Source organism: Cnephaeus nilssonii (genome assembly GCF_951640355.1).
Source record: "Cnephaeus nilssonii genome assembly, chromosome: 13".
Classification (NCBI taxonomy): domain Eukaryota; kingdom Metazoa; phylum Chordata; class Mammalia; order Chiroptera; family Vespertilionidae; genus Cnephaeus; species Cnephaeus nilssonii.
In genome coordinates this window covers 20,840,327-20,859,403 of record NC_137084.1, presented here as the reverse complement: position 1 = coordinate 20,859,403, position 19,077 = coordinate 20,840,327, and the positions used below count along the sequence as shown (strand labels likewise).

General features: G+C 43.3%; 1 protein-coding gene across 1 annotated transcript; it reads left to right on the top strand.

Annotated features, from left to right (window-relative positions):
• The first annotated feature begins 856 nt into the window (after positions 1–856).
• On the top strand, positions 857–16,515 carry LOC307109844 (membrane-spanning 4-domains subfamily A member 8-like). Its single transcript, XM_079788808.1, has 7 exons — positions 857–1,110; positions 2,815–3,034; positions 6,893–7,015; positions 11,139–11,198; positions 12,169–12,297; positions 15,790–15,903; positions 16,077–16,515. The coding sequence occupies exons 2-7, from the start codon at positions 2,816–2,818 to the stop codon at positions 16,179–16,181; spliced, it is 750 nt and encodes a 249-aa protein (XP_079644934.1). The 5' UTR covers positions 857–1,110; position 2,815; the 3' UTR covers positions 16,182–16,515.
• Positions 16,516–19,077: the final 2,562 nt, after the last annotated feature.

The window sequence follows — 19,077 nt, the reverse complement described above, 5'->3', positions numbered from 1 at the left end:
TTCCACTCTTGTGGTGCCAATGTCTATTCTGGCCAATGCCCTGAACCCAGGTGTCTTGACAGATAACTACCTTCCTTTACCTCATTTAGACCTTACTGGGCCTACATCTGTTATCTAGTCTCTTCCCCCTGTGTTGTGCGGGCAACAGACCTGGAGAGTGTTAAGTGGCAGATTCCTGGCAGAGCTGTACAAATGGCATGCCTATATTATCTGGCCTTCTTTTTGCCACTTTTCTGTTAATTAATAAATAAATAAATAAATAAATAAATAAATAAATAAATAATAACTGGGTTAATTATAATGGTATCAGTAAGACTGCAAAATAGGATAATTTAAGGGACATTTAATTCAGGACTTCCCTCCAAAATGTGGGTTCTGAATCCAAAATAAGAGTTCTGAATTCAAATGAAATGCATAGTGGAATAAGCAAAGTAAAGTTAACTTACTTTGTGTCTCTAAAAAAGAAATATGGGCAGTGTGTACAAAAATCCCAATATAGTAACAGAAAATAAAAAAATTTATACTATTCTAACTATTAAACAGAATTAGAATAAAATGTACTAAAAGTGATAAAGGAATTCACATACAGTGTCCTTATACTAGTAAGCTAATTGTAGTTCCTCCCTCGCTGACTGTAAGAATTTTGGCAAATGCCCAGCAGAAATGTGGCCTGAACCTCCTCTTCCCCCTTCTGGGAAGCCAACAGTGACACTTCAGGTGGAGCAATGAAACTATGTGATGAAGGGTTCCTGTTTCTCCTTCTGAGGGATTTGTTTTTCTGTCCAGGCAGCTATATGCAGTACCTTGAGCGCCCAGCTCAAGCAACCCTTTCTTTTCCACACTGATACCATTAAACACTGGGGTAGCTGTTACAATTGAACTGCGTTTAATTGGTTCCTTGTCAATTATAGGAAGTATATGTGGGTGGGGAAGCTGAGCTCCAGGCAGCTGGTAACCTGCCCTGCCCCTAGGAGAAGGACTTTGTTTTGAATCTTTCTAAATATATTTTGTAACTGAACCTGGTGCGTTTGTTCTTTCCGGAAAAACAAGTTGCATACAGCAAGCCCTGGGGAAGAGAAGCAAAGGAGACTTAGCCACTGGCAGAACAAAGTGAGTATACTTAACCTAAGGGTTTCTCTGGGTAGCTCAGGCATGCTGATAAGGTTTTCCTGCCAAATGATAACTGGGGGGTGTGAGGATGAGCCCATGGCAGGGTTTATTGGACTAGTTTTTGAGGTTCTGCTCTAAAAAAAAAAGGAAGGAAAAGAATTCAGTCAGGTTAGACACTTTGCTTTCAGCCTTGACAGACCCTGATCAGGGACCCCAGCCATGCCAGACTTCTGACCTTCACAGACAGGAGCGAATAAATGAATTCTGTTTGGAGCTGCAAAATTTATAATTCCCAATACAAAGTGCTCTCCTTTAAGAAAAATCATGAAGACTTTGCAGTCAGAGAGATTGTTCAAAATCTGTGTCATTGGACCCTAAATTGGGAATAATGAAACTTTTTTCTCTTTAGTTACCATCTCTATAAAACAAGAGTAGTAATATATTATTCCCTTCCCCCCCCCACCCACAGAGTTATAAAAATTAGAGATCATGTGTATAAAGATCTGTGAGAGCAGCTTAGAAACAAACCATAGTGAAAGTGACATGATACCAAGTTACTTACCAGATACTCAGGGGTAGCTGTTACAATTATAACTAGTAAATATTGTCACTGTTGTTTGGGAACTTAGAACCTTATAGAAGGGACATGCATGGCGGTAAAGTATTTAAGTAAATATATGTATATCCGTTTATGGCATTGGGGAGAAAATGCAAGTAGTGTCTGAAGAATAGGAAAATAGATTAAAAATCCACCTGATAAAATGCCCCAAAGAATTCCCTCTTTCAGATGGGAGATTCAGGTCTGCATGGTAAGTTATTTTAGAATGTTCTAGAGCTGAGAGCCCTAGTAACATGGCCAGTCATCAGAGGTGAGTATTTCTGAAGATGTGCTGTACCATTTTATTTTCAAATGTATTTGTTATGCTACCTTTATGGAATTCTGTGAGCCATTACCTTTACCTAAGGTTTATTTAAAAGTTGCTTCCTGATATGTTATTACAATTCACTTTAACTTTTTCTCTAAATTTCCTGCATGAATCATAAGAGTTCTATATGCAAATGAAATGCACAGTGGAAGAAGCAAAATAAATTTAACTTACTTTGTATCTCTTAAAAAAAAAAAAAGAAAGAAATTTAAAAAACGAAACCAGAATTCCCAATTGACCTAGAACACTGAGTACCATGAGCCCCCCAGTGAATATATTCAGCCCTGGGAATGGGCTTCCTTGGAGGATAAGGATCTCCATTTAACAAATATTTATATGACTGGGAACTAGGGGAATTCGTGTCCACACTCCCAGCCTCAGTTTCCTTTTTTTCAGAAATTGAAAGAATTAGAGTCGTCACTGTTCTCCTGGAGACTCTCCAGCTCTGCAATGTTGAAGTACCACTTTGTGCAAAACGCCCTGTAAGCACAATGAGAGATACAAAAGTGAAAAGACACAGCCCTGCCCTCTGTAGCTCTCAGCCACGCTGGGCCTCCGTTTTCTCACCTGGGAAACTGGCAAGGTGTGAGGAACCAAAGAGATGTATTTGTAAAGCACTGACTGCATTTGTGCTCTCTAACTGCTGCCTAATATCTCAAACAATAAACTCATAGGGCATTTAGATGCTCAAATGAGTTAATGAAAGCAAAAGTTATTTTCCAATGTAAACATTAATGCACATGTGGGGGATGACTCTACTGCATTTATACCTTAACAGCATGAATCTGATGACTTCAGCAGGCCCCACGGCCAATTCTGTGTTTGTGATGGCACCCCACACCGGGTATCCTGTGATACCCGGAAGCTTGTCTCAGGTGCCCCTATATCCACTCACCCAGTCCCAAGTCCACCAAATTTCTGGGAACCAACCTGGTTTGGAGCCACCTGTGTCTATGCAACCTGCCCAGAGGTCCTTTAAAGAAGCCAAAGTTTTAGGGGTAAGTGAGATTTCACACTGTGTGCACTGGCCACGTGGCTGGAGTCAGGGGTGGGAGGAGGTTCGGAAACACAGAATCTCCAAATCCAGCAGGTGGGGCTGGAGCCGACCCAGCCTTGCCAAACTCAGGTCTATTAAGAAGCTCAGCTCTACAGCATCACCAGGGCCTCTGGGTGGGACCTTGTATTATCTCTCTTGGGCATTTTAGGAAAGAGAAAGAAAAGCAACAAAGAAGCAGTAAATTGGAATGTTGGTTGTGTTGCCAGAATCCATGTTGACCCATGTGGCCTCTGGAAGAAGGTGGGTCCAGTGAACCAGAAGGTAGATTCTAAACCCAATGTGCTTGAATGGAATCTCTCTTCAATGTGAATAAGATACGAGCTTGTGATGATTCCCCCTCACCGCCCCTCCCCCCCCCCCCAAAAAAAAAAAAAAGGCTGTCCTGGGTGAGACCAGGGAAAGCCCATCTCATTGCTTGGGTGAAAGAAGACACTCATGGATTCTTTTTGTTGTTGTATTTGTCAATCCTCACCTGAGGATATTTTTCCATTGATCTTTTAGAGAGAGGGAGAGAGAGAAAGACAGAGAAACATGGGTGTGAGAGAAACACATTGATTGGTTGCCTCCTGAATGCACCCGCATTAGGGCCTGGGCCTGGGCCAGGGAGGAGCCTGCAACTGAGGTATGGGCCCTTGACCAGAAATGAACCCAGGACCCTTCAGTCCGCAGGCCTACGCTCTATCCACGGAACCAAACCAGCTAGGGCAAGACATGCATGAATTCTGATTCAGGCTGCCTGGGTTCAAATCCTAACTTCTCCCCCACCCCCCATACTACTCATAGTAATGTCAATTGATACAACCTGTATGGAGGGCTTTCTATATCTGCTAAATTTTAAAATACGTAATTCCATTTCTGAGACTTGTCCTGCAGACATGCCTGTTCACATAAGAAATATGACATGTATGAGGTTATTTATTGCAGCATGGTTTGTGATAGTGAAACTGGCCCAAATGACCCTCAGGTTCTTTTACCTGCTGCTGTGAAGCCAAATACACAACACCGTTGCTGATGGAAGGAAAGTGAGTTATTTAGGTGCTGACTACCTGAGAAGATGGCAGGCTCATGCCTTAGCAACCATCATAATGTCTCAGGGTAGGCAAAAGGCTTTTCTAGAGGGATCATAGAAAGAAGGGTATTAAGGAATGCTGATGACATTATAAGCTCTCACGTGGGTTCGATGCTCTCTTTCATGTCTGTCAGCAGACATATCTGGTATTTTTTTCTCTCTGTGGGTTTTATTTCTGGCATCAGGATGTTATAGGTTTGTCCAGCCGTCAGCATCTATTACACAATTATGGTAGAGGCCAGTGAAAAGGGGAACTGGAACTGCTTCTGCCTGTAACATGCTTAAATATGAAATTATTAATATTTTACACTATACGTTTTATTAGTATATTCTTACTTTTAATTTTTGATTAGTTAGTCAATTAGATGTGAAGTTTTTTTTTAAACCCTACACCCTGTTACAATAGTTAAAGAATGGGAACAACCAAAATATTCATCAATATAATACCAGTTATATCAATATATTATATGTCTAAAGAGTGAAATGTGATGGAGCTATGAAAAGGACACTCTTTGCCCTGTCCAGTGTGGCTCAGTTGTTTGACCATCATGCCATGTACTCAGTGGTAGCCAACCAACTCTTTTCCCAGTCAGGTCACATGCCCGTGGAAGACTCCATCTCCAATAAGAGGCAACTGATCAATGTTTCTTTCTCATCAGTAGTTCTCTCTTCCTTCTCCCTTCCTCTCTCTCTCAAATCAATGATAACTTATTTTTTTAATACAAAATGTTTTTTAAATAAAAATAAAACTCCTTAGCTCCTTATGTAATTACTAGTGGCCTGGTGCACGAAATTCATGCACGGGGGCGGCGGGGAGGGAGGTTGTCCCTCAGCCCAGCCTGCACCCTCTCCAATCTGGGACCCCTCAGGGTATGTCCCACTGCCGATTTAGGCCTGATCCTGATGGGGCCTAAACCGGCAGTCGGACATCCCTCTCACAATCCAGGACTGCTGGCTCATAAATACTCATCTGACTGCCTGCCTGATTGCTCCTAAACGCTTCTGTCTGCCAGCCTGATCGCCCCCTAACTGCTCCCGTGATGGCCTGATTGATGCCTAACTGCTCCCCTGCTGGCCCGATCACCCCCAACTGCCCTCCCCTGCTGCGACCTGCCTCCTCCTCCGGGACCTGCCTCCACTGTAAGAGGCGGTGGAGATGCCAGGACCTGCCTCCTTCGTGCAGCACGAAGCCATGGGACTCCTAGGCCTCACCACGCAGAGCGGCTGCCGGGCCCTGCCTCAGCTGTGCGCATGGCCATCTTGTGGTGGCTATCTTTGTGGCGGCCATCTTGTGGCAATGTCACATGTGAGGGTCACGTAAGCTTTTATTAGTATAGATATGGACATACTCCCAAGCTATATCATTGAGAAAAAGAATTGGGGGCAGGCATTTTGTATAATTTTCTACCATTTGTGCAAATTTAATGATATGTTTGTATACTCTGTAATGTTTGTGCTGTATACACACACACACACACACACACACACACACACACACATACATATATATATATATATATATATATATATATAGCATTTGGGCAAGAATATATATTAGTTTCCTAGAGTTGCCATTAAAAAGTACTACTGATTGGGTGGCTTAGAACACAAGAATTTTTTTTATCTCATTTCAAAAGTTTGTAATCAAGGTATCCATAGGGCCATGCTCCCTCTGAAGACTCTAGGGGTGGATCTGTTCCAGGCCAGTCTCCTAGCTTCCGGTAGGTCCTTGGCTTGTGGCAGCAAAACTCCCATCTTGGCATTCTCCTGGGTGCGCATGTTTCTCTTCACATGGCATTCCTTTGAAAAGATAGCAGGGGTCACCCTATTCCATTATACCTCATATTATCTAATTGCATCTGAAGCAACCCTATTTCCAAATGAGATTCCATTCTGAGTCACTGGAGGTTTGAACTTCAAAATATTAATTTGAGTCCTGGTCAGAGTTGCTCAATTGTTGAGCACCAGTCTGTGCACCGAAGGGTAGCAGGTTTGATTACTAGTCAAGGGCATGTACCTGGGTTATAGGTTTAATACCCAGCCCCAGTCCAGTCATATGTGGGAGGCAGCCAATTGATGTGTCTCTTACACATCAGTGTTTTTCTCTCTCTCCCTCTCTCTCTCTCTCTCTCTCTCACCTATCATCTCTCCATTCCATTCTCTCTCAAGATCAATGAAAAAAAATCCTCAGGTGAAGATTTAAAAATAGAGATATATAAATTTGATGAGGGAGAGAAGACACAATTCAATCCAAAACTATATTCCAAAGAAATAAAAGATGAGCACAAAGACTTACCTACAAAATGATGTTCATTCCAAGTTGTTTATAATATGGAAACATTATACCTGCCCAATATCTCTGTTCCAACTCTTCCACAGACCCTCCACATAATGGGATGTGGGCTACCTTATAAAGCATATATTTAAAGAATACTTAATACCATGGGGATGTTTTCATAATGAAATATGAAGTTATATATGCAAAGCCCTTTTGTATAATCAGTGTATATATTTGAAAAAATAATGTAAGGTTATACACCAAATTGTAAGTGGTTGTTTTCTTTGAGTGGGGGGAAATTATGGGAAGTATTATTTCATTAGTACATTTTAAATATGACTTTATTGACCAAGAGAACAAAATATTTATTAAAATAAAAAGGAGTCCCAAGGGTGCAGGGGTTAAGATCCGGCCTTAGAGACAAAGGTCTCAGTTTTTGGCTCCCCTGACAGGCCATCCAGATCCTGATCGGCCTGATACACATCGGCCTCGGCAGTGTCATAGGCACCATCGTTCTCTGGTACTACACCGCTGTCTCATTCTACGGAGGCTATCCCTTCTGGGGAGGCATCTTGGTAAGTAACATAAGTTGCCCTGCAAGTGAGTTCCAGAAAGTGCCAACACACTCAGCCTCACCTTGGCAAGTTGTGTACTTTGCTGCAGAAGTTTTTTTAGCCAAGAGAGCATGTTGGCTGTGAAACCAGCTCAGGCTTTGTTCACCAGGAATATTAGTCCACTTGGGCAGCCAGAACAAATACCACAGACTGGGTGACTAAGCAACAGACATTTATTATCTCATCAAAATTTGTGCACTTTGGGGGGGGGGGGCGGTCCGTCAGCCCGGCCTGCACCCTCTCACAGTCCGGGAGCCCTCGGGGGATGTCCAATTGCTGGCTTAGGCCCGCTCCCTGTGGGAAGCAAGCCTAAGCTGGCAGTCAGACATCCTTAGCACTCCTGTGAAGGCGGGAGAGGCTCCTGCTACGGCCGCTGTGCTCGGCAGCCATGAGCCCAGCTTCTGGCTGAGCAGTGCTCCCTGTGGGAGCATACTGACCACCAGGGAGCAGCTCCTGCATTGAGCGTCTGCCCCCACCAGTCGTTCCGCTGTTCGGCCGAAACCAGCTCTCTGACATCCCCTGAGGGGACCCAGGTTGTGAGAGGGTGCAGGCCAAGCCGAGGGACCCCACTAGTGCACCATCAGGGGTGGGGAGGGATGTGGGAGGTTGGCCAGCTGGGGAAGGACCATGGGAGGGCTCCAGGGTGTGTTTGGCCCATCTCGCTCAGTCCCAATTGGCTGGACCCCAACAGCAAGCTAACCTACCTGTCGAGCGTTTGCACCCTGGTGGTCAGTGTACGTCATAGCGAGTGGCTGAGCGGGCTTAGCATATCATTAGCATATTGACCAGAGATGACCCGACACTTGGCATATTAGGCTTTTATTATATAGGATAGTTGTGGATGCTGGAAATCCAAGATCAAGGTGTGGACAGGATTGTTTCTCCTGAGGCCTCTCTCCTTGGCTTGTAGATGGTTGTCTTCCTCCCTGTGTCTTCACATGATCTTCCTCTGTGTGTGTCTTTGTCCTCATAGCTCTTCTTATTAGAACACCACTTATATTTTATTAGGGCACATCCACATGACCTCATTTAACCTTAACCACCTCATTAAAGGCCCTATCTTCAAATATAGATGCTCTTCAACTTATGATGGGGTTACATCCCCAAAAACCCATCATAAATTGAAAATATCCTGAGTCAAAAATGCATTAAGTACTACACTATAGAGAATGGGTTGTTTAGGCTCGTGATTGCGTGGCTGACAGGGAGCTGAGGCTGGCTGCTTCTGTCCAGCATCCCCAGAGAGTATGTTACCACATATCACTCACCCAGGAAAAGGTCAAAATCCAAAATCCAAAGAATAGTTTCTACTGAATATGTAGGGCTTTCACACCATTGTAAAGTAAAAAAAAAAAAAAAAAAAAGGAAGAAAAAAAATCATAGTTCCAACTACAGTGAGTCTGGAAATATCTATACAGTCACATTTGGAGGTTCTGGGATTTAGACTTCAAAAGATGGATTATGAAGAGATAAACTTCAGCTCATAATACCAAGTCCCAGCCCTATAAGGCACCATCACCCCAATTAGGTCACCTTTTCTAATTAGCCCACCTTAGAAGTTAGGAAACCTTTTCCCAGTTCATCACCCCAGTGCTCAAGTGCTGTTGGACAAAGGCCCACAACTGGAGCTTCAGGAGAAAACATTTTCACTACTAATTGAGTGTCTGCCCAGCCACAGAACAGTCATTAAGCAGTGAGAACTCAACCTGGAGTCCTCTGATGGGATCAGAGTCCACCTTGTTACAAAATATTTGGTACATAGATGTTTTTGTTTTTGTATTTATGGAAAAGCCCATAGTATTTATCACATTTTCAGGGTGATCTAGAATCCCTTAAAAGGTTAAGAACCACAGATCCTTTCTCTTCTCCAATATATTGCCTTTATGATTCTTTTCCATTCTCCTCAGTGTCTTCCCTCCTCCAGAGGCACACACATGCAATTTAATCCCTCTCCCATCAACCATGTTCTTTTCTACCCACTATAACACAATTTTTCTCTCAAATCACATATCTGAGACCCAAGGGAGTTTTCTCACAAATAATAAAACTCCAGAGTAGCCTGGACATCAGCAAAGTCACCATATACCATGAGATTTAAATAAAATAGCCTAGAGTTGTCCACCACCTTCATACACACACACACACAGCATCTGCAAATGGCAGGGCTTAGATTCTTGGAAGCATTTTTTTCTGAGCACCTGCTCTCTCTTGTTCCCATTCGTGTCTCATCTTCTGAGGCTGAGGTCTTCTCTCTCTGTTCAGCACAGACACAGACTTGTAACTCAGCCAACCACAGATACCTGTGTGTATAACAGACTTCTGTGGAGTTTGGGGAAATGGAGAAGACTAACACCACAGCCACAAAACAGTTCCTATTGAGTGTTAGATTCTCTTAAGGCATTTCAAAGGCCTTGGTGGCCATCTCCCCTTCCACCAGGCTGCTCAGGTCCCATCAGCCCTCATGACATCACCCTCCCTTTTTCCTACAGGGCACTTTTGCTCTGTGTTGCCTTCTTGACTCCAGGACTATCTATTTCCTAAAGATCATTAAAGTCCTCCTCCAAACCAAAGGCCCTCTCCTTAAGCACCTTAAAAGGACCAGCAGGGACACCAGAAGTCCAGCCTTCTGTTTCCTTCCTTTCCGACAAAGTCTGTAGAAAACATAAAATCGAGACTCATTTTCTTACTTGTAGGAAAAATGGCATTCCTCTTACAAGGCACAGGTGGCTAGAGTAAGTTTTCATTGTGAATACCCATTTCCATTCCAAGGCATAGGCATCTACTCTGGGGTGGAATGAGTTCAGGATGAGGGTTAAGAACATGAGATCTGGAGTCAATTACCTGGATTTGATTCCCAGATATGCTATTTGCTGGATGGTCTTGGTTGTGTCTTTTAAAATTTCTAAGCCTCAGTCCACACCTCCTTAAACTGGGAATAATAATGGTGCTTGATGGGCCATCATGGAGTTAAGTAACTTCATTTAGGGCTGAGCAAAACTTCCATTAAACCATAGCTGATGCCCTTTCAGACTCTCACTGACAGCAGGGAATCCCACCAACCACTATGCCTGCAGAACATAAGTGTTGAAATAGATGCACACAATCTATCCTGTCGCCCTCATAGTTGATGTTCATCATTGCAGAGATGCAACATTCTTCTGAGTAACTAAAAGGCACCAAATTGTAGACGGGAAAGGACTGATATTGGGCTTTTATCTCAAAGCAGTGAAAATATGGGGACCCCTTCCTTCTTCCCTCCAGAACCCCTATGCCTGAGTGAATTGTTTTGGGAGGCCAGCAACAAGTGCATGTGAGAAAATAAAAGGCAAGAAAAGAAGTGATTTTACTAAGTATCTACTATGTAGAGGATCTACCATGGGCAAGATATACCAAATGCTAGATGCAAGGGACAAATTATCTCATGATAATAACACTTAGGAAGACATATAGTTTTCCCCATTTTTTAAGAGGAAATATACACTTAGAAAAATTAATAACTTACCCAAGATCACATGAGTTTCAAGTTAGAGTTTAAAACGAGGTGTACTGGATTCTAAAATACATATTTATCCCTAGTCACTGCCCTGTCATGTGGTACAAATCGTCCTTCGCTTTCCTCCCCTCCCCTCCCCTCCCCTCCCCTCCCCTCTCCTCTTCTTTACCTTTCCCTTCCCCATCTCCTTCCTTCCCTTTCCTTCCTTCCCCCGCCCCCCACCTCCTTGATTGAGTAGGAGGTCCCAGCAGCGGATCCTAGCATGTATGAGAGAACATGTGTGTGATCAGAAGCATGGAAGCCTGAAAGTGGGGCTCTAACCTCTGGCCTCTTTCTTTTTTTACAATATATTTTTATTGATTTCAGAGAGGAAAGGAGAGGGAGAGAGAGATAGAAACATCAATGATGAGAATCACTGATTGGCCACCTCCTGCACGCCTCCCACTGGGGATCGAGCCCACAACCCAGGCCTGTGCCCTTGACTGGAATAAAACCTGGGACCCTTTAGTCCACAGGCCAACACTTTATCCACTGAGCCAAACCAGCTAGGGCTCTCTGGCCTCTTTCTAAACTCCCTCTCTTCTCTGCCAGTTCATCATTTCAGGATCCCTCTCAGTGGCATCAGAACAGCTACCAAGATCTTCTTGCCTGGTAAGTCCCATCCTGAGACAGGCTCTCCCAACTATGAACCCCAAGACACACACAACAAGGGAAAGGAGCTCACACACAATGCCTCCCTCATCTTTGCACCTACTTATAACCAGACACAGGGCACTGACACGCATGCTCACTCATACTCACAAGACCACATCAACCTGGACAGAGTCACAAATGAGAGTCCAGAAGATTCGGTGGAAGGAAGGGTAGCATCAGGGTGTGGAGAGACGGAGAGAATAACTTTCCTAAGAGGATCTTACAAAAGGAGGCAAAAAACAACCAGGAGTGCCAGGCTGCCCTCCAGCCGAGCAGGCACTGACTGCCTGCGGCACACAGAGCCCAGTGCCAGACATTTCTACAGGGAAGCCAGGGGAGGCTCAAGCAGCAGCTTCCCAAAGGAATCCTTTCAAACAAGTTCTGTGAATTAACACAGGCAAGGATTGGTGGCCCCAAATATTGGACCAAGAAAGTACCTTTGTTTCCCCAGGATGGCCCGGTCCCACACAAGATGAGATCTATTTAAAAACTCCATACAGACCAGAATCATGGCGCATCAGAGCCTGTCACATCCCAGAACACGTGGGCTGAGTCTCCTGCCCATCTCCTGTGGGGTAAATGAGTCCATTGATTCCTGAACATTATTTTTGGGGATACTTGTTCCACGAGATACTTTATGAAGATGATACTTTATTTAGATAACTTGGGAGGGATCTCTATTTAGTAGTCTCCTCTCCAGGGGATCCATATTCCTTGTTAAAGGCTCTGAGAAGTCCTGCTTAAAAGACCTAACTTTGTGCAACACAGGTGTTTTCCAAGTTAATTTACCACCAAACCTACTATATTTTTGCACAAGACATCTAGGGTTCCAGGAATTCACATTATGAAGCACTTGTTGAGTCTCTGCTCATCTCAGCTACAATTGTTTTCCTCTCTCATACTGACCCTGTCTCTGTCTCTTCTCCAGCTGAAAGGTAGCATGGGCTTGAGTATTGCCAGTGCAATCTGCTCTTTGGTCGGAATCATGCTCCTCATCACAGATATGGCTATTAACAACCTGTATAGCTCCTTCAGCTCCTATCCCTGCAGTGGTATGGTAAGTATCTCTCTTGAACAATGCTCCTCTGGTTTCCAATGTAGCTATCTTTAGGAAATCATTGGAAAGGGCCTGGCCCCACCAAGCTTCTTCACCAAGCACCAAAGGAAACAGAGATGCTCTCAGAACAGTTTTAAGTCCCTGACCTGTAGGTTTATTGCTGCTACTCCAAGCATGTGACTTTTCTTAGTCTTAGTTCCTATCTTTATAAAACAGTACCTACCTTTTGACATTGTTGGGAGAATTAAATGCAGTTATAGAGATAATGCACCGGTACCCACCAACCTGTACATCTACCCACATGTTCACCTTCCTGCCCATTTTCATGGATAAAGGGGTCGGCAAAGGTGTTCAGAAGAAGACAGAGAGTGAACATTTAAGGTTTTGCAGGCCATCTGGTCTCTGTTGCAAGTACTCAATCCAGTGTGAAAGCAGCCATAGAAATGAATAGGCGAATGAGCCATCCCATTTTATAGACCCATTCTGTCAAATAGAAATCTAATGTAAGCCACATGTGTGATTTTACATTTTCTAGTCTCTGTATTACAAAGAGTGAAAAAAACTGAAATTAATTTCCAAAATACATTGATTTAACTCCATAAATACAAAACATCATTTCATTGTGTAACCTGTATAAAAAAAGTTATTAATTCAAAACTTTGCATTTTAGGTGCCACATCTTAGAAATCCAGTGTGTATTTTGCATTTACAACACATCTCAAATCCTCAGGGGACAGTTGGCTAACATCTGAAAATTCAGCTATAGATGAGTCCCATGTAAACTCAGTGTCTCCCTCTACACAGCAGCCCTGCCCTCTCTGCTCACTCAAGTTATCACTCCATGTGCTTCTCCCTACTCCCTGGCTCCACCTCTCTTCTACATCACTACCTGCCATTGGCTACAGCTTTTCCATCAACATCTGAACACACTTCTGTCTCTTTCATCTTCGATAACACACTAACCTTCTCTTAGTTATTTCAGCTACCACTCCATTTCTCTGGCTTTCTCTGCAGAAAATTCCTTAAAAGAATTGTCTGCCTCACTGTCTCCAATTCTCTCCTCTCATAATCTCTCTTTAACCCATGCTAGCCATACTTCTAGCCTCAGTTCTCCAAAAAACTCCTCTACTCAAGCGCCCAATCATTCCTCCTCTTTGGTGGACTTCCCGTTGGCTTCCAGGCCCTGCAGCTGTTGTTTCTGCACCCACACTGGTTGTTCTCTTCTGTGTCCCTTTTGCTGGTTCTTGTCTTTCCCCCAACTTCTCACACTCAGTCCTCAATCTTCTTCTGTTTCTCTCTATACTCTGCCTTAGCAATCTCATGCAATCTGGTGACTTGAAACACTTTCCTTATGACAATGACTCCAAATGCCTAGGTTCCAACAAAACATCTCTCACAAACTCCTCTCTAGTATCCAGTTGTCCACTCTCCATATTATATTTGGATATTAACATCTCCAGATTTTATTTGCCAAACCTTCTCACAGGTTGCCTTTTCCAGGGTGATGGCAACTGCATCCTTCCAGTCACTCAGGGCAAACTCTGGTGAAATCATTGATTGCCCCACTCTGTCTCCTGCACCTCTAAGCCAACTCCTCAAAGAATCCTGCTGATTTCACCTTTAAAATGCATCCAGAATCTAACCATTTTTACCAGTTTCTCAGTCACCACACTGGCTGGAGCCACCACCACCTGACTTCTAATCTCAGTTCTGCCAATGTCTGATCTTGGAAAGAGATCTCTTCCATCCCCTGCACCCACACACCTCTGGCTTCAGTCCAGAAGGAGGAGGGCTGACTTCAACCGAACTTACCAAAAGATGAGCCAAGGGATGGGGTGCTTCAAGGTCTCAACAAGCATGAATCAACACTGACCAAATAATAACTATCCAAACTGCTTGAGGAACCCTTCTCCCTCATGGAAGGCTGTTTTTATTTTTCAGTTACAGTTGACAAACAATACCATATTAGTTTCAGGTATATGGTGTAATGATTAGACACATATAACTTATGAGGTGACTACATTCCCCATACTGTACTTTAATTTACCTTCCTGTGACTGTTTTTACAACTCCCTATTTGTATTTCGTAATACCCTTCCCATTTTTCACCCATCCTCCCAGCCCTCCTCCCATTAGAAAGATTTATTTATAAAAGAAAGTTGTTGTTAAAAACATTTGAAAAGGACCAGCATCATTTGTAAAGGCCCCTTCTCCCTAAGCTTCTGTGATTCCTTGTCTAAGACATCATCATACTACTGTTCCCCTTGCCTGGACAGATGTCCAAACCCACATCACTGAATCTTCTACTGAGAATGAAACTTTCTCTCCTCAGTGCCCGGAGACTATTATTGGCTCTTTTATAGCTCTTACCATGTCAGATTTAAATTATAACTATCTACATTTGTATGTGCCTCCCCCACTAGATTGTGCCTCTCAGGATGCTTTCTTAGCCTTTCGTAGCAAACAGATGTTTAATAAATGCTTGCTAAATCAAGAGGGAAGAGAAGGAAAGTGCTAAGGAGGGTTCTCTCCATGAGAGAGGATTCTCTGAGCAGCAGCTATCACCAAAGCCATTTTAAAAATTATGATTGACCAACATTTGTTTGATACTTACTATATGCCAAGCATTTTCAGATTTATTCTCTCCTGTAATTGGAATACAAATGGTTATTATGGTCATTCATCTCTTGTCCTTTCATGATTAAAGTGGATTCTACACAAATTCTCTCCCCAGATACAGTGGGAGATCCCATTTTCCTGAGCATTGCTGGAGAACAGCCAGGGAAGGGCTTAGATGTCTCCTGGTGCTCATGTGAAATCGACTACTGCTGAATTAGTTCAATTTGGGGATCCTTTTACTGACTGTTTTCTTAAGTTAATGACAGTCTCAATTATTTCTCTCTACAAAATGCCACAGTCACAAGCCCAGGAAGGTTGTTTCAGTAGCTGACTTTCTCTAAAGGTTCGGAGGGATGGTGGAGGTAACTACTGATGCCTGGAGGTTAGACATCTCTGCTTTGTAATGTGTTAATTTCTCACAAGATGCCTTTTTCTGTAGGCTCTACCATCCCTTCACATTGCTCAGTCCCATCTTTCTCCTCTATCCATCTCCCTTTGCTTTCTCTGAGGACTGTCCATACTCCCAAATTTCTCTTCACTTCCTACACAGAACAGTTTCACTCATTCACTGTCTCACTCCAGACCCCACCCTTAGGGTTCGTACCCTGTGCCTAAAACAAGTCATCAAGGTGTTTCCCTAAACAATGACTATTCTTTTCCTTAGAAGAACACAGGTAATAAGTTTTAAAATAATTCCTTTACAAACACACTTGACCCTCACATAACTTGGGGAGATATTTTCTCCACAAGGCTGAGACCAGGTTAGAGGCCTTCTCAAAGCCCTAGCCACGGTCCATTGCAGAGCCATGCTTTGAGCCAGACCTCACACTCCCAGGGCACCACTCGTGACCTCCATGATCCTTCTGGTTCCAGGTCTCTGGAGTGACTACTTCTGCTGTGCTGTTCATCTTTAGCCTCCTGGAGTTCTGCATTGCCTGCACGTCTGCCCACTTTGGCTGCAAACTGGTCCGCTATTCACACAACAACGTGAGTTTGTAGGACCCTTAGTGGGTGGAAAGATGCCCTAAAGGGTGTGGACACTAGAAAGGTTGTTAGGCTTTTGTTTCCTGTCCAGGGACATGGGGAGTCCCGGAATGTCTAAAGGCCTTTGTGCAATTGTGGTTCTGACTAACGCACCTCCATGTACCTGTCTTTTTCAGGGCACTGTGGTCTTTCAAACCGTCTATGTGACAAACCCAGTGGCCAATCCTGAACCAGTGAACTCTCCACCATCTTATTCCAGTGAGGTCCAGGACTCCAAATAAGCCAAAGGTTCTAGAAGCATCTTTCACTGGAACTAAAAGAAGAACTCCCCTTTCTGGTCTTCTGAAACTCAGCTTCTTTCTTCCCTGACAAACTAAGGAATGTGTCTCTCCAACTGTCGGCACCCTGTACTTCATTCCCTTCAGCTTGGTTAATCATGCTGTTCCTCCATTTAAAAGGAGACAGGACTTTGAAGTGGATTTGAGCAAAGAGGTCCTCCCTACGACATCCCCCTGTGGGATGTCTAGTGCACATATTCATATGTTTACTTGTGTGAGCTTATGTGTTAGTGAAACAAATGTCTAGACAACCCAAGCTTCATTCTCCCAATCATTCACTCACTGAATAAAAGTGCACTGAGCATTTGATATGGTCAAAACTCTATTAATGGCAGGATGAGGGTGAACATGGTAAATTTTCAAAGTCCTTGACTTCAAGGAACGTCTGCCTCACAAGAGAAGAAGAACATGCAAGCAGTTTTCTATAACACACAGTAGGATTTAGGGGTGTGTAGAGAGAGATCAGAGATGAAAATCATTTATTTTGGCAGTGATGGTGAAGCAGAGAACAAGTGTGGTTGAAGAAGCAGCATTTGTTGGGGTATCAAAGGATAGAGTGTCGTTTTTGGGGTGTTTTTAAAAAAATCTTTATTGTTGAAATTATTACATATGTTCCTCTTTTTCTCCCATTAACCTCCTTCAGCCCACTTCTGTACCCCACCCCAGGCTCTCACCATCCCATTGTCTGTGTCCACGGGTTATGCATATATGCATACAAGGTCAGGATTGATCTCTTCCTATCCTCTAAGGTTCAACATGCTTCTATGACTCTGGGTCTATTTTTGTTCATCAGTTTTATTTGGATCATTAGATTCCACATATGAATGAGATCAGGTGATACTTATGTTTCTGTGACTGGCTTACTTTGCTTAGCATAATACTCTCCAGGTCCATCCAGGCTGTTGCAAGTGGTAAGAGTTCTTCCTTTTTCATTGCCACATAGTATTCCGTTGTGTAAAAGTACCTGTTGAGGAATACTTACTCCTTAATCCTGCTTGCTGCACCAATTGTTGGAGCAAGTTCTTCCTTGATTCTGCTCGACTATGCTAAGTGTGGGGTCTCAGTTCCCCTGCCAGGAACTGGACCTTGATGGGTGCCGGGTATTAGACAGAGAAGACAATATGAGCATTCACCGGCATATAAGAAGTCTTTATTGTAGACTCAATAGCCGTTGCTAACAAGGCAGTCCACAAAGTAGTCCTTGCTAAAACAATAGTAAACACAAAGCAGCCCTTGCTAATAGAGTAGTAAACACAGGAGCCATTACTAACAAAGTAGCCTGACCAAGTAGCCGCACAAGGCAGCCCTTGTAGACAAGTAGTCCCCATACATAAAAGTAGCCTTAGTAACATAGGAGCTATCACACAAGTCTGACCAGGCAGCCTCTCACTGGCTGGTCAGTAACACACTTTATACTAACTTAGACAAAAGTGGCTTCTTGCCAAATAGTGACCTCAATACTTGGGCTATGGACAGGCATGCCTGCAAAGTGTACACAGTAAGATTGCTGTGTCCTTGCGCAGATTGGCTTTGAACATCCTGATTAGGGTTCCCGTGCTCAGATTGGTCTTGAACATCCAGCGTACTCTGAACAGGGTTCCCACAGCACCACAATTTTAAGAGTGTGGTTTCTAAGTTGTTTTTAGTGCAATAAACTACAATTTTGAGACTTTTGAAGAGAGTTCATCCTCTAAAATTATTAGACTTTTTATATGCTGTTGTCATTGATGCAATAGTACTCAAGAACAAACATTGTCTTAAGATATCTTCCAAAGTTATGAGGCTATTATATCTTTTATTTACCAAAGGATAGGAACTCATTCAAAGAGAAATAGTTATATCTATACCTTCTAGATTTGTACACATTCAATTTAAATACTGTTATCCATGATGGCAATTGGCTCCCTAAAGCCAATTGCCATCATGGATATAGATTATAGATTATAGAAATAATATCTAAAATCCAGCAGATTATAGAAATAATATCTAAATTCCAGGTGCCATCAAATTTTCCTTTGCTGCACAGCCTGGCAATGACTTTCTCTTTTTATATTATTAAGTACAGACATGTTTTTACTCTTGTAAATATTTTTAGGCTCTGACTTTACCTAAGAAGTTTCCTCTCAATGGCTTGATGTTCAGAGTTCTGTCCCTTTCTGCACCTGTATCTTCTCTGACCAGGGAGCCAGTCAGGAATGGCTGAGTTTCCAAGGCCTCCAGTGGATTTTCTAGAACTGAGTGGGCCTTAGGAAATGACAGACACGACTAACCATGAAATGGAATTAGAATAAAATGTACTAAAAACCTGCTAAAGGAACTCACATACAGACAGTGTCCATATAAGCTTATTGCAATTGCAGTTAGTTCCTGCCTGACTAAGAATTTGGGCACGTGACCAGCAGAAATGCTGCCTGAATGTCCTGTTCCCATTCCCGGAAGCCAGCAATGAAACTGTAGGTGCAGCAATGAAACTGAAACTGGACACAATGGGTTCCAGGCCATATGTCAGTACTTGAGTCAAATTAAAGCAGAGACAGGGTTGAATCATAAAATGAGCATTTATTCCAGTAGTGCCGGCAGTACGGGGAGAGTAGTTGGGTCACCCTAGGAATTTTGCTCTGACCCCCCTCGCCAGTTGGCTGATTATATATACACAGGAGTGAGAAGATAGCTACGTGCAGCTGTGAGCTGCAAGTATAACATGGAAAGCGGAGGGGGGGGAGGGTCTGCAGTCTGGCCTTCGGGAGCTCAAAGTCAGATAACCAGGTGGCTAATCTATGATGTTACAAACAGCTCAGCCCATTCCTGGGACCAGAGAATGGTCAGCATTCAGAAAAAA

Coding starts and splice junctions, on each gene's coding strand:
- LOC307109844 (XM_079788808.1), top strand. CDS start 2,816: ATGAATCTGATGACTTCAGCAGGCCCCACGGCCAATTCTGTGTTTGTG. Junction 7,016..11,138: donor CCTTCTGGGGAGGCATCTTG/GTAAGTAACATA, acceptor CTTCTCTGCCAG/TTCATCATTTCAGGATCCCT. Junction 15,904..16,076: donor TCCGCTATTCACACAACAAC/GTGAGTTTGTAG, acceptor TGTCTTTTTCAG/GGCACTGTGGTCTTTCAAAC.